We start from the raw sequence: 13889 nt of genomic DNA, 5'->3' as shown, positions 1-13889 counted from the left end.
ATTATCATAATTTCTAAGGATGTTACATTAAAACTGAATCATGTTTTACAGGGCATGCTGTAAGATTTTAGAAATTTTTCCAATTTGAAGTGTTATGAATTTATTCCTTTACTCTCCAATCTTTGTAGACTGGGCAATTCCTGATTCTGTCTTATTTGTACATTGTTGCAGATGCTTGCTCGGCATTACACAGACCATCGTGACTTGTTTTTACATGTAACACCTGAATGGAATCCTAAAAGAACTTACATGTGCATTCTGAAGTTTGCGTCATACATGTTTGGCCAAGGGTTTTCTCAGGCAGAGTCTCCAGCGATTTTACTACCTGAAGTCCTCATGTTCTATGAGAAGGTAATTGCATCATAATAAGTACTGAATATGCATTGCTTTTTGAAAAGTGCAATGGTCAAGTAGTATGTGACACACTTTTGCAAGTTATTTCCCAGGTGAGTAGGAAAAATGAAAAACTTTGCTTTAATGCCAAGTTATTTAAGAAATAATGAGAAGTGTTTTGAAAAATGCTGCCTTTGACTAAATCAGTAGTTTGAGGCAGCATATATGTATTTCTAGCCTTGTAAAACAGTGAAAAACTGTTTTCGTGAAATTTAATGAAGTTGCGTTGGGGAATATGTGATCTCAGTGTAATGTATTAGGTTGGTGCACAAGTTCGTAGTGTTCCTGTTTTGCATGTTGGTATTCCAGTTGCTATTGGTTTATGCATCTATTATCATTTTTTATTTGTAGATCACTGATGTTATCTAAGTTTACATTTTGTCATCTGGAGATAGTGAGTGGAGCAGTGGATGCTAGAAAATGAAGTATTGGAACATTTCAGACATATTCTTCTGTTTAAGTTCAGTAGAGGGATGACAGCAGGGAAGTCAGCCTGTAACATTTGTGCTGTGTATGGGGATAACACCATTGTATAAAGCATGGGAAGAAAATGGTTTTCTCATTTTAGGGAGGATCATTTTGACATTAGTGACGAACTGTGATCATTGCACCATTGTGCAACATTTGCATGCAATGGAGACGGTTAAAAAATCAGTCGTGTGGTGACGGCATGTCGTAAGCCAAAATCAGCAACAGGCCACACATTCATCTTGGCTTGCTCATTATCAGTGGGCTCATGAACAACACCAACCTTTCCTATCCTGTATCATCGCTGGTGATGAGAATTGATGTCTCTATGCTAACATAAGGAAAAGAAAGGAATAGTTGAGTGCAAGTAAAATAACAACTCCCCGTACAAAGCCCTTTATGCGTCCACAAAAGATAATGGTATGCATCTGGTGGAATACTGTATGTGTGGTATACTGCAAATTGCTTTCCTGAGGTGTAACCATTGCAACTTACATTTATTGCAACAAATAAGATATCTCGCAGATGCAATACAAGTACAACAACCAGGAAAACTGCACAAGTGATGCTACTCCAGAATAATGCCAGCCTGTATTCTGCTAGACTGACAGAAACCCTATACACGAGTTGGGTCAGGAAGTCCTTCCACACTCACCTTATTCACCTGATCTTGCACCCTCAGATAATCACCTTTTCTGCTCTCTATCAAACAACCTTCAAGGGACATCCTTTCTGGGCAAAAATTTACTCCAAACATGGCGCAATGAGTTCTTCACCTCGAAACCACATGATTTTCAAAGTCACGAAATGGAAAAGGTACACCAGAATTACCTGAGTATTGTAAATAGTGGGGGAGAATACATTATTGATGACTGAATTCTGTCTTGTGTGTATTAAAGTTATGGAAAAACAGTATGAATTTATGCACCAACTTGCTATAAAACATTGCAATTTGTCTAAATATGTTCAATTATTACAATGTGATCAGTTTCAACCTCTATATTTGATAATCTGCATGTATATTGAAAATCAGACAAAGCCAATGAGTTACATCACGAGTATAAACAACATAGTGAACAATACTTACTGCAACATCTTACAGTTATCTGATCATCACGTGCCATACCAAACATTGCACAAATTTTCATGCATTAATATAGGAACCATGCCTTGGTACCATGATGGCGCACAGGTTTGAGCAGCTTACAATTCTCAATGTCAAATACATGCACAGATTCCATAAGAGAGAACAAGAAAGTAATAATTAGATCAGAAGGAGAGCTAATCACAAAGTGGAAGCAGTCATGGAGCAAAAACAAGACCTAATATGACGATGCACTTACACACCTCTGTTGGCACAAATGAAGCACATTTAAACAAGGGCAGTGCCATAAATCATGTAAGTCAGTAATATGTGATCAGTAACCAAGGAGTACTCAGAAGAAAACTCATAGAATTTTATCTATTTAATGTGATTGTAAACCCAGAAAGATTTCGAAAATTGTACCGTCCCAATGGTGCGTAAGTCTACCTTTTGAGACCAACAATTAAGTTGCTCACCATAGGATCTAGGAAATAATTGGAGGAAACTATATGTGTGCCATTTTAATGTCAGGAATTAATTGGTGTTAAAATACCAAATTCTTTTTATTCTTCCTTGTTCTAAAAACATTATTCTCAATAGCCCCTTTCTGTGATTTTTAACTTACTCTGTAGTCTTTCATAGTAACCTCTAGTAATTTACTGTCTGTGTAAGTTGGGGTTTCTACGCTAATTCTCGTAATTTGTGCATATTGCATCCATCCAACACTTAGGCAATTTAAAAAAGAAAACAACAGCATCATTTTTATTACATTGCGTTAAGATACGGACCCATAGTTAATACCCACCCACCCCTCCCCCTGTCTCTGGGCAAGCTGAGAAAAACCCTCAATGCATTCAAAGATGTAATGAACAAAATGCTGAACTTTACATTGAAAAAAGTATACTGTTTATAATTAAGTAACTATTATCATATTCATAATGTATGAATTATTAAAAAATCTCTAATTTCTGTTGCTAATTATTTGGGCAAAACCAAAAACATGTACCATTAAAACTAAAAATTGTCACTGAAATGTTTAATGTAAATGCTAATATTAGGTAGAACTTAAAGCTGTAAAATCTACAGCAAAATTATAAAATTAAAGATGAAATCATGTATTGGAGAACATTGTGATGAGAAACTTTGATTACATCAAGTGATTTAGTATTTTAATAGAAATTCAGGAAACACATGTGGCTAAATATTTCAAATTTTTCTCTCTTATTAACTTTCTCTGAGCATATAATAAATACAAACTTTAAATATGCCCGTGACTAACTGCACTTCACAGCTATATTTTTATTTGACCTAGTCTGCTAAATAACCTTCCTGCAGTTCATGTTATTGGTGGAGTTGTTATATAATATAGTAATATCATGTTAATATAGGGAGAAAAATGTTATTCCCCAAAGCTTAGCAAACTCAAATGGGAATCCCTGGAGGGAAACAAATTTTCTTTTGAGTAACAATGCGAGAAAATTTAGAGAACTGTCATTTGACGCTGACTGCAAAACTGATTAACTTCTCATGGTCAGGCTTCAGAGTCGTGTAGATTTTTTTAAAGGAAATCATATTCACTGTTGACTGTAGAAATTATTTATTTCACTATTGAATTTTGGCCTTTAGGCCATTTTCAAGCATTACTGGAAATTTTTTTCTGTTTTTGACACTGCCCTCTATACACATCAGAGGATTTTAAAGTCTGACTTGTGCTGAAGCAAAATCTTTTGCAGCATCGCTTGAAAATAGCCCAGAGGCCGAAATTGCTATAGTGAAATAAATAATCTGTACAGTCAACAGCAAATATGGTGTCACTGTAAAAGGTGACTGCAGACCAATTCTGTTGCCACTAATGTATATTTAGCATAAGGACCACAAAGGTAAGGTAAGAGAAATTAAGGCTCATATAGATAGTCATTTTTCACTCACTCTGTTTGCAAGTGGAACAGGAAAGGAGATGACTAGTAGCATGGACATTGTGGTGGCTTGCAGGGTATGTATGTAGATGTAGAAGGTAGGCTATTTAACTTTTTAGTCACAACTGTTATTTCTCCATAATGCATACCAGCTGTGGCTTCAATGTGTGGTAGTACAGCCCAGACAGTGGCAGAGCACTTCCGTGTCACGAACTTCACCAGTCAGTGTCTCACATGCCGTCTGCACATTGAAGCTGCAGAGAGGAAGAGTTGCAGTTTTATATCAAACAGTACATCACTACACTCATTTGATTTAGTGCACTGCATTGATGAGGTGTTTCATCCTTTAAAAGAATTAATATCTGACACATTTGAAAGAAAAGTGTTAAACGGTAATAGTCATGATGCCTTCACTTGTAAGTGATGAAGTCCAGGGCATCTCCAGTCAAAGATATTCCAGGCCCAAGACATGTGGAAACACCCTGGACAGCATTGGTATACCAAACTGATTGTCACTTGCCATACAGCCCAACAAGTAGGAGTGGAGGTCTGGAGTGCCATTTCTTTTCATAGCAGGACCCATTGGTTGTCGTCCACAGCATCCTCACAGAAGAAGGGTATGTCAACAATATTCTATGTCCCATTTTGTTACCATTCATGGCTAGCCATACTGAGCTTACATTTCAGCAAGATAATGCCCGCCCGTATACATCAAGAGTTCTAATACTTGCCTTTGTGCTTGCCAAACCCTACCTCGGCCAGCAAGGCCATCAGATCATTCCCCAATTGATGATGTTTAGAACATTATGGGCAAGGTCCTCCATACAGCTCGAGATTTTGATGATCTAACATGACAGTTAGACAGAATTTGGCACAGTATCACTCAATAGAACACCCAACAACTCTGTTAATCACTACCAAGCCAGATAACTGCTTGCATAAGGGCCAGAGGTGGACCACTGCATTATTGATGTTTTGGAAGCTTATTCCCTTGAACAACTCATCCAACCTTTCTGAAATTGTAATCATTTGCAGTATGTATGCACGTTGCTGTTGTACCGTTTGATGTCATGTGGAACGGTGCATATATTTTTGTATGTGCCGTAAGAAATGTATCATCTGCTGTGTTCTCCTTTTATAAATGTTTAACCTGGCCATTTCTACATCACATACCCGGTGGTTCGGCAGAAAACTGGTTTGCACTGCAGTGTGAAGATAATGCCGATATTTCATGTAGATAACAATCGGTGTCTTCATATGTCTTGCAAGGCAGATGATGATAGGTCAGCATGGGAGTTGTGAATGTGCCTCTGCCTGAAGATATCTCATGTTTTCAAGGCATGTCTCGCACTGTAGTGGAACGTTGTGTGTGGAACACGTACTGTCTTAAGCTACTGAAGCCTCGCAGTAAGGTTGTCTGTAGCCTCTAACACTCTGTGTGTTGCTGCAGTTGATTGCATCTATGCATGGCATTGTTCCATTTCCTGAAAGTGATCCAGTGCGCATAATGATTCTTTTCATCTGGCTCAGGAACAGTTAACCTATTGATGTGTGCTTTCATCTCGGCATGTTGCATCCATAAACATCATTTGTGTTGCAGTAGAGTAGTTGCAAAGAGTGTTCAGGTCCAGTGTCAGCCGGGTCGCACCACATGGTATACTATGTCATCCTTTTTGGGTAAGTAATGAATCTAGCACTTGCATGTAAGTATAGTGAGGATGGAATCATTTAGATATTTCACCTAAGATGAATACAGTGGTACATGCTTGCACTAAGAGTCTGGCATACATCTGGCGACCTCACGACATGGAACCCATTTCAGGTGTGTAAATACGTTGTACGTAGCATGTTCCCTGTGATGGTCATCACCACGGAAATGACACCCTGTTGTCTGTTGAGGGATAGAAATAGATGGGCATATGCCAGTGAGCGGCAATACATCTATGTCTGGCAGGTTGCCCATCTTATTGCCCATAAGGGGCCTGATGTGTAGGCTGTCCTGCAGAGCAGGTCGATAACGCAGATCAATACCAGTCCCAAATGAAACTTCAGTCATGCAAGACATTGCATATCTGTATCTCTGTGAATATTAGAGCTAGACTGTTATGAACACCCTTGTTGGTCCTCTCCTGGGCAAGGAGTTTGTTTTCCAAGTTGAGTCTATTCCATTCCATTCCAGCAGTCCAGCAGGCTGGGAGGAGTTCCCCTCCCCTCCCCCTTTTCTGTATCCACCTCTCTCTCTCTCTCTCTCTCTCTCTCTCTCTCTCTCTCTCTCTCTCTCCCTCTCTCTCTCCCTCTCTCTCTCTCCCTCTCTCTCTCCATTCACTTCATCCTCCCACCTCTACCCTCTATGTATATACTTACCTTATCCTCGCCACCTTCTCTGTCTCTTGATCTCCTCCTCCTCCTCTTCTCTGTCTCTTGATCTCCTCCTCCTCCTCTTCTCTTTGTCCATCTTCTCTGGCCCATCCCTCTGAACATATCTTCTTCCTCTCCCTCTTCCATATTCTCATCCCTCACATGCATTTCATCTTCTTTTTCCCCCTCTTCCTTTTCCACCTGCCCACTACTGCACTACACCTTCCCCCTGCATCCTGCATTTCCCCTTCCTGCTCTGTGTGTCTGTTCATCTACTCCTTACCCTATCTGTGACCGTCTCCTCTTCCCCCTCTCTCTGATCATCTCCTCTTCCCCCTTTCTGTGTACATCTCCTCCTCCTCCTCCTCCTCCTCCTCCTTCTCTCTCTCTCTCTCTCTCTCTCTCTCTCTCTCTCTCCATCTCCATCTCCATCTCCATCCATCTCTCCCCCTACTCTCTATGCCCACCTCCACACTCCCTCTGTCCATCTAGAAATGTTTCTCCCTACTTTTCCTATTTTGGTGATAGGTTTCGATAGATAAAACAGTTCATTAGTCAATCTGTAGAATTAACATAGGTTAATTATTCAAAGTACTTGTAATATACACAGGCAGAAAAAAAAATCATAACACCAAACAGTAATTAATGTAAAGTAATGAAATTTCAGGAATACCTTTGTCAAGATAACATATTTAAGTGATTAACATTGCAAAATCACAGGCTAATATAAGTGCGAGATAAGCTACTGCAAATGTGAAATGCTGGTACATTTATAACCGTTGTAACTGCCAGAATGTTGAATGCAAGCATGCAAACAGGCATGGATTGTTTTGTACAGGTGCTGCAAGTCATTTCGTGGGATGGAGTTCCATCCCTGTTGCACTTGGTGAGGCAATACAGGGACATTGTGGATGGTGCTTAAGTTGTCCAATATGTGCTTGATTGGAGACAGGTCTGATGATCGAGCAGCCCAAGACAGCATATCGACACTCTGTAAAAGTATGTTGGGGTACAACAGCTATAGTTTTATGAGCATTATCCTGTTGGAAAACCACCACCTGGAATGCTGTTCATGAGTGGCAGCACAAGAAGTCAAATCACCAGACTGGTGTACAAATATGCAGCCAGTGTGCATGGGCTAACCATGAGAGTGCTCCTGCTGTCATATAAAATCGCACTTCAGACCATAACTCCAGGTGTAATAGTCTCTTGCTTTCAAAACCATTTGTCCCAGCGTATGGGCAGCTTTTTGATGGCCTCGTCATAAAAAGAACTGGGTTGTGTCACCAGCCAGTTGTGCACGGAGTCTTCCACACTCTGGTCATCTTCAAATCGTCACCCTCTTAGAGCTTCTTTAAGCAACTTGAATAGATGGAAATCACAGGGTGATAAGTCCGGGCTGTAAGGAGGATGATAAAGTGTAGTCCAGCGCATTTCCTGTAGCTTGGAGACAGATAGAGCTGCAGTATGGAGTTGCACATTGTCGTGGAGGAGGATGACCTGTCGAATCGATTGGCTTCGGCTTTTGCAGCAATATGCAACTCTCGCCTTGTTCAACAGTTCGCAGTAGTAAGCTGCACTGACTGTGCTTCTCTCATGCAAAAAATCAATCAGCGAAATGCCTCGCTGATCGAAAAAAATAGTTGAAAGAACCTTGCCAGCTGACAGTCGAGTCTTGGCTTTCACTGGTGCTGCCTCCCGTTTCCTCTGGCACTGCTTACTGGCTTGTTTGGTTTCTGGAGTGTAGTTGTGAACCCATGTTTTGTCGCAGGTGACGATACAACTAAAAAATGCATCCCTTTCTCCACAAACCGTGCTGTAAGCCTCTGACAGAGCTCCAAACGTCTCAACTTCAGATTTTTGGCCAAAAGTTTAGGGTACCGTTTGGAACACACTTAACAGAACTGTAGGTCATTTGTGATAATTGCTTGTCAGCTCCCATAACTGATTCCGGCGTTTTGTGCAATTTCTGATACTCTCGTCCATCAGTCATTGTCAGCAATATCTTTAACCACAGGAATGTTTTTGTGTGTAATGCTGGTCCAAGGACGGCGATCATGTTGCTGATTTTCCACATGTTCTTGTCCTTCCTTGTACTTTTCGTGGCAAGAAAACACATGCATCCTTGATAGTATTTTATTACCTAACTGTGCAAATTTCTGCGGCTGTAACTTCTTCACGAGCAAGAAATTTGATAATTATGCTTTGCACAATGGAGGAGTGCCCCTGTTGCTCCTACCAACTGTTGATGTTCAGGAACAAAAATCCCATTTATATTTGATCCCCCCTCGTACCATGCCTGACCAGCACAAGGCCATCACTGGCACCAAGGCAGGACCAGCAATCATCAGTAAACTCAACAGACCTTCACCCTGGCCTCCAGTGAGCTCTCACCTGACATCACAGAAGTTGCAAATGACAGTGGTTTGGGGTCAGTGGAATGCCAGCTACAGGATGTCTGGCTCGAAGGTGTCATTGAAATAATTGATTTGTAACCATGCATTGCATCACTGTGGTGCCAACTGCTGCTCAAATTGCTGCTGCAGATGCAGTACAATATGCTGGAGCCATAAGCCAAACAAGATGGTCTTCCCTCTCAGCAGTGCCTCGTAGCTGATTGTAAATTCCATGACCTCTATTGCCACCAATCATTTACAGTGGCTACACAGCTTCCAAGTCTTCCTGCAGTATTGCAGAAGGAACATCCAGTTTCTCATAACCATATTAAATAAACTCAGTGAGGCATTGATAATCTCGTCTTTCTCACCTTAAAGGCATTCTTGATGAACATCAACTCATCATGTCAAGTCTGAAAGGTAACTAACACTCACAATTGACACAGTATGTATTTAAAGCAAACCTGATTTACATCCTCACAGTCATGCTGCTAGTGCCAGTGTTATGTGAGTGGCATTAAATTTGAATAGATATCATCTTTCAGATGTAGAAATATGTCTACCAACTTTCGTTTATGTTGCACAACTCCATCTTGTTTCCCCCTCCCCGTCAGTGTATTTAGTGGTCGCATTATTTCTTTTGCTTAAAGGGTCCTGCTAATCAGTGCCTCTTTAAGTGTGGATCAGGTCTTCTCTTTGGTCTACTACTCCTTTTGCATCATAAGTTACTGAATGACATTTCTGTTATTGATGTACCCTCTGGAATGACACAAAAAGATAGTTTGAACTCGTACTGCCTGTAATATACAGTTATAGATGATGACATATCAACTACATCTGCTTTTATTCCAGTCAGATCAGATAATGTATGTTTATCAGAGCTCATCAAGATAATAACAATTGGTACAAGTATATTTCAGAAGGATTTGTTCTCTGGCGAGTATTTCTTTGACATCATGGAGATCATGCTCTCTCCACTCCCTTCACCAGCAACACCACAGAGCAGACAACTCCACCCATCAAACAGAAGTGCACACCTCCCAGAAGTGGGCTGGAAGAGCAGGGAAGTGGGACTTTTCTTTCTCCATTTCCTCATCTATCTCTCTCTGTTCTCCCCTGCTTTCCCCCTGTCTATTTCCACCCCCTGTCATCTCTCTCCCCTCTCATACCCTCCTGCCACATCTGTCCCCATCCATACCTTCCTCTATCCACCTCAACCTTCTGCCAGACATGCCCATCCACATGTGTAGCTGCTGCTAAACAGTTTGCTAAAACAGCCTCTCATGGAGGACAACCTAAATGTCAGTGGCTTAATAACTGGTTTTTGCCCCTTACATACAGGCTGCAATGTACAGCAGGTTGATGAACCACCAAAACAACCTGCCTATTGTGTAGTCTCACAACAACAGCACTAATGCTGTTGCTCTTCATATTGATGCATTAAAGGAATACAGAGAAGTCCTCTTTGCGCACCGGAGTTGAAGAACAGGATTTGAAGTTAGAATTAACTGGTGATTTGGAAATTGCTCAAGGGAAAGGCCAACAGATAGTTGCATCACAAATTGTTGAAGAAGTTGATGTTATTATGGATTAGAATGCTGACTGCCGTGTGCAATCTTCAAGCTGTGCACAAACTGTATCACAACAGCTGAACATTTCATGGTCCTCTGTTTGAGTGCTGTGAACACTTGTGAAATGCTATCTCTAGTCCGGTTCCAGGCTGTCATGGATGCAGGTGGTCATCACAGTCATGGATGCAGGTGGTCATCACATTGAGCAACTTTCGTAAACTAGAACATAAACATGGTATGCAATTAACATATGTTACCCTGTCATGTAGAAATTAAAATGTGTTTCTTCAGTGGTGTATTCATTATTTCTCTTCCGCATGTCTGTACAAATGTTTCTACAACATTCTTTGCCCAACAACCACTCATTTTTCATGGTTGCATTCTCAAATAGTGAAAGTTTAGTTATAGCTACCCTGTACCTCAGAAAATTATGAGTACAGATTGCTGAGTGGGGTCCCCAAGCTTCGTCGGTGTTAAGGGCCTCACACAGCTTTAAACACTCTGAGGAAATCTGGTAATATGTGTTACTGGGGAACTGTCATAGCAATTTCACTTATGAGGATGGACATCATTTAAACCTCAAGATCCGTGTATCAGAATCCAGTAAGAACACTGATCACTGTGCTGTTGACCATCCTAAATCTGTCATATGTCATTATAAAATTCAAGTAAGCAAACTAAAATATTATGGAATTAATGGCACATTTGTTGCACAAGGAATGCTACTATCTTTTTTAAAAAAGCAGATGTCCACACTGGTAAATGTACCACAGAGAAAAAAATTAAGTTACACTCATACACTCAAGTGTAGTGATCAAGTACTCACACTCAACCAAACTGGACACAGCCAGTTGACAGACGAGAAAGCAACTGGTTCTGAACAGTTTGTCTTTACCCATTATATCCCGGACTTAATTTTTTTTTTAGATTTTGATATAATTTCAGATCCACTACCCACATGGGTTAATAATCACATTATGAATGTTAATTTATGATGATGGCCTTAAATTCATAATTTTTTTTTTTTACGTATATCATACAATGGGCAGTAAAGGGTAAAGTTATTGAGGTATGATGTATCGTACGATGGGCAGTAAGAGGTAGAATTCCTTACACAATTTTACCACAAGTAATATGTAGAATTTTTTGTGATTATCAATTATTACATGAATAAATGAAGAAAAAGTGCAACAATAATTTCCAGGTATTGTAATGTTCATTTTATTTATATTTTAAAGTTTTATTTATTTATACACCAAGTTCAAATGGTTCAAATGACTCTAAGCACTATGGGACTTAACATCTGAGGTCATCAGTCCCCTAGACTTAGAACTACTTAAATCTAACTAACTTAAGGACATCACACACATCCATGCCTGAGGCAGGATTATATACCAAGTATACATGGCAAATCCATATAGTAACAAAATAACTGTACTGCATTACGTGAATAAAGTAAGACATTGTAATAATAAAGGACAAATGACAAATCTGATGAGATATCCGTTAGAAGTAGCTAAACACCACCATTTGAAACTATAACAAATTGGCTTGCCTCTTATAAACCGTTTCACAAAGTGATGGCCATAATAAGGCTCCATGGCCTCATACAAGAAGAAGATTTGCACCAGATGTGAAATTAATTGCTGAACCTTATAAACTTTATCTTCTTTTCCAATGCTGTCATTATCATTGACATGGAAGAATCTATGAATTTTGTCAAACGTATTTCTGGAGAAGGAATTCGAAACAAGGACATTGTTTGTGTCAGGTCTGATCTCCCAGTAGATACATCTATGCATGACCTTACAATATCCGCATAACAGCAAAATAGCGATGTATTTGTAGATGCCATCATGACTTGTTTGTATGTTGTGTCCCATTTCAGCAGGATATTTTACTGTCTCTCTCGTCAGAATCTCAACCAAATCAGAATCAAAAATTTAATGATAAAGATCTATTGGAGTGGAGTTTGGCATGCAGAGATGTTTTGTCATATCAAATGTAAAATCACAAGATACCTCAAATTTTTGTGAAGAGTCTAGTCTTTCTTCTATCCACTGTCTTGCTTTCCTAACTCGGAACCGAGATCGTGATTTGCAACAGCAGGGATTTTCCTCTTGCGTGTATAAAGATGTAACATTTCCAACAAGGCCGCCAGTATTTACTGATCTTATCTCTGAAGTTTGTCCCAGAGGCTTCATCTCTGAAGCAGGAACAGTCGCAGGGTGTCCTTTTGCATCAACCTGCATCATCTTTATCAGTGTGCTCGCCATCATTTGGCTCAACAAGTACAAATTCAGACTCCTGACACGTATCAAATATGTCAGACAAAGTTTCATTATATTCTTCTGTCAAGAACAGGCTCCATTTAGAAACTCCTCTGAGTCCCTCTCCTTTTCCAAATTACATCTGAAATGAATCGGACCAACTGCGAGAAAATGACCCTTACTGCGCACCGTATGATATTTCATACGTAAAGATATAAGCCTGTACCACAACAAAACAGATAATGTACTGTTTTCCAATTTGTGCATTTAAGTATTCAGATTACTAATCTGTAATTATATGAGCAAAATTATGAACTTACACATCATAATTTTATAATTACTTAACACCTATCCATGACGAGAAGCAGCAGAGTAAATAGCAATAGAACAAATGCTTTCCACCAGGAAATAAACAATCCCGATCTCCACTCCTACTGTCAGTTTCAACAGTGGACTTTCAAACTATAAATAAAACATAAAAGAAATATTTCAGTTGTTGAGAAAGAGCTTCTGAAAACAAATGTAACTGAGAAGAGCAAGCATATGATATATCATACGATGGGATATAATGGGTTAATCTCAGGAAGAATAATAGTGTATAATTTCACACACAAAGAAATAATCTGCTGAAACCAGAAATAAACATCAGTGGTCAAACACCAAATGTAACACACCATATGTAAAATTATTTGTATTTAGCAGACATAAAGATAAAATGGACTCAACAAATAAATTTGTTAATTGCAAAGTATAGTTAAGGCAGAAGGAAAGATAGATTAGGCAGAATTGATGGTGGAGTGTTGGTGTCTGTCAGTAGTGGTTTATCTTGTAGTGAAGTCGAAGTAGATACTCCGTGCGAATTGGTGTGGGTGGAGGTTATACTTAACAGCCGAATTAAGTTAATAATTGGCTCCTTCTACCGACCCCCAGACTCCGATGATACAGTTGCGGAACAGTTCAGAGAAAGTTTGAGTCTCGTAACAAATAAATACCCCACTCATACGGTTATAGTTGGTGGAGACTTCAACCTACCCTCGGTATGTTGGCAAAAATACTTGTTCAAAACCGGTGGTAGGCACAAAACGTCTTCCGAGATTGTCCTAAATGCATTCTCCGAAAATTATTTAGAGCAGTTAGTCCACGAACCCACGCGAATTGTAAAAAATGGTTGCGAAAACACACTTGACCTCTTGGCCACAAACAATCCAGAGCTGATAGAGAGCATCATGACTGATACAGGGATTAGTGATCACAAGGTCATTGTAGCTAGGCTCAATACCATTTCTTCCAAATCCATCAGAAACAAACGCAAAATAATTTTATTTAAAAAAGCGGATAAAGTACCACTAGAAGCCTTCCTAAAAGACAATTTCCATTCCTTCCGAACTGACTATGCGAATGTAGACGAGATGTGGCTCAAATTCAAAGATATA

General features: G+C 39.6%; 1 protein-coding gene across 3 annotated transcripts in view; it reads left to right on the top strand.

Moving 5' to 3' along the window:
• Window positions 1–13889, top strand: part of LOC126267979 (centromere protein I-like) — a 351312-nt gene that overhangs the window by 287895 nt on the left and 49528 nt on the right. For all 3 annotated transcript variants that reach the window (XM_049973330.1, XM_049973337.1, XM_049973346.1), the window contains exon 13: window positions 172–351. In XM_049973330.1, coding sequence (XP_049829287.1) covers window positions 172–351 — 180 coding nt within the window. The remainder of the gene's footprint in view (window positions 1–171; window positions 352–13889) is intronic.

The sequence above is a fragment of the Schistocerca gregaria genome, chromosome 1 (assembly GCF_023897955.1).
Source record: "Schistocerca gregaria isolate iqSchGreg1 chromosome 1, iqSchGreg1.2, whole genome shotgun sequence".
Taxonomy (NCBI): Eukaryota; Metazoa; Arthropoda; class Insecta; order Orthoptera; family Acrididae; genus Schistocerca; species Schistocerca gregaria.
This window is presented reverse-complemented; position numbering and strand designations above follow the sequence as displayed.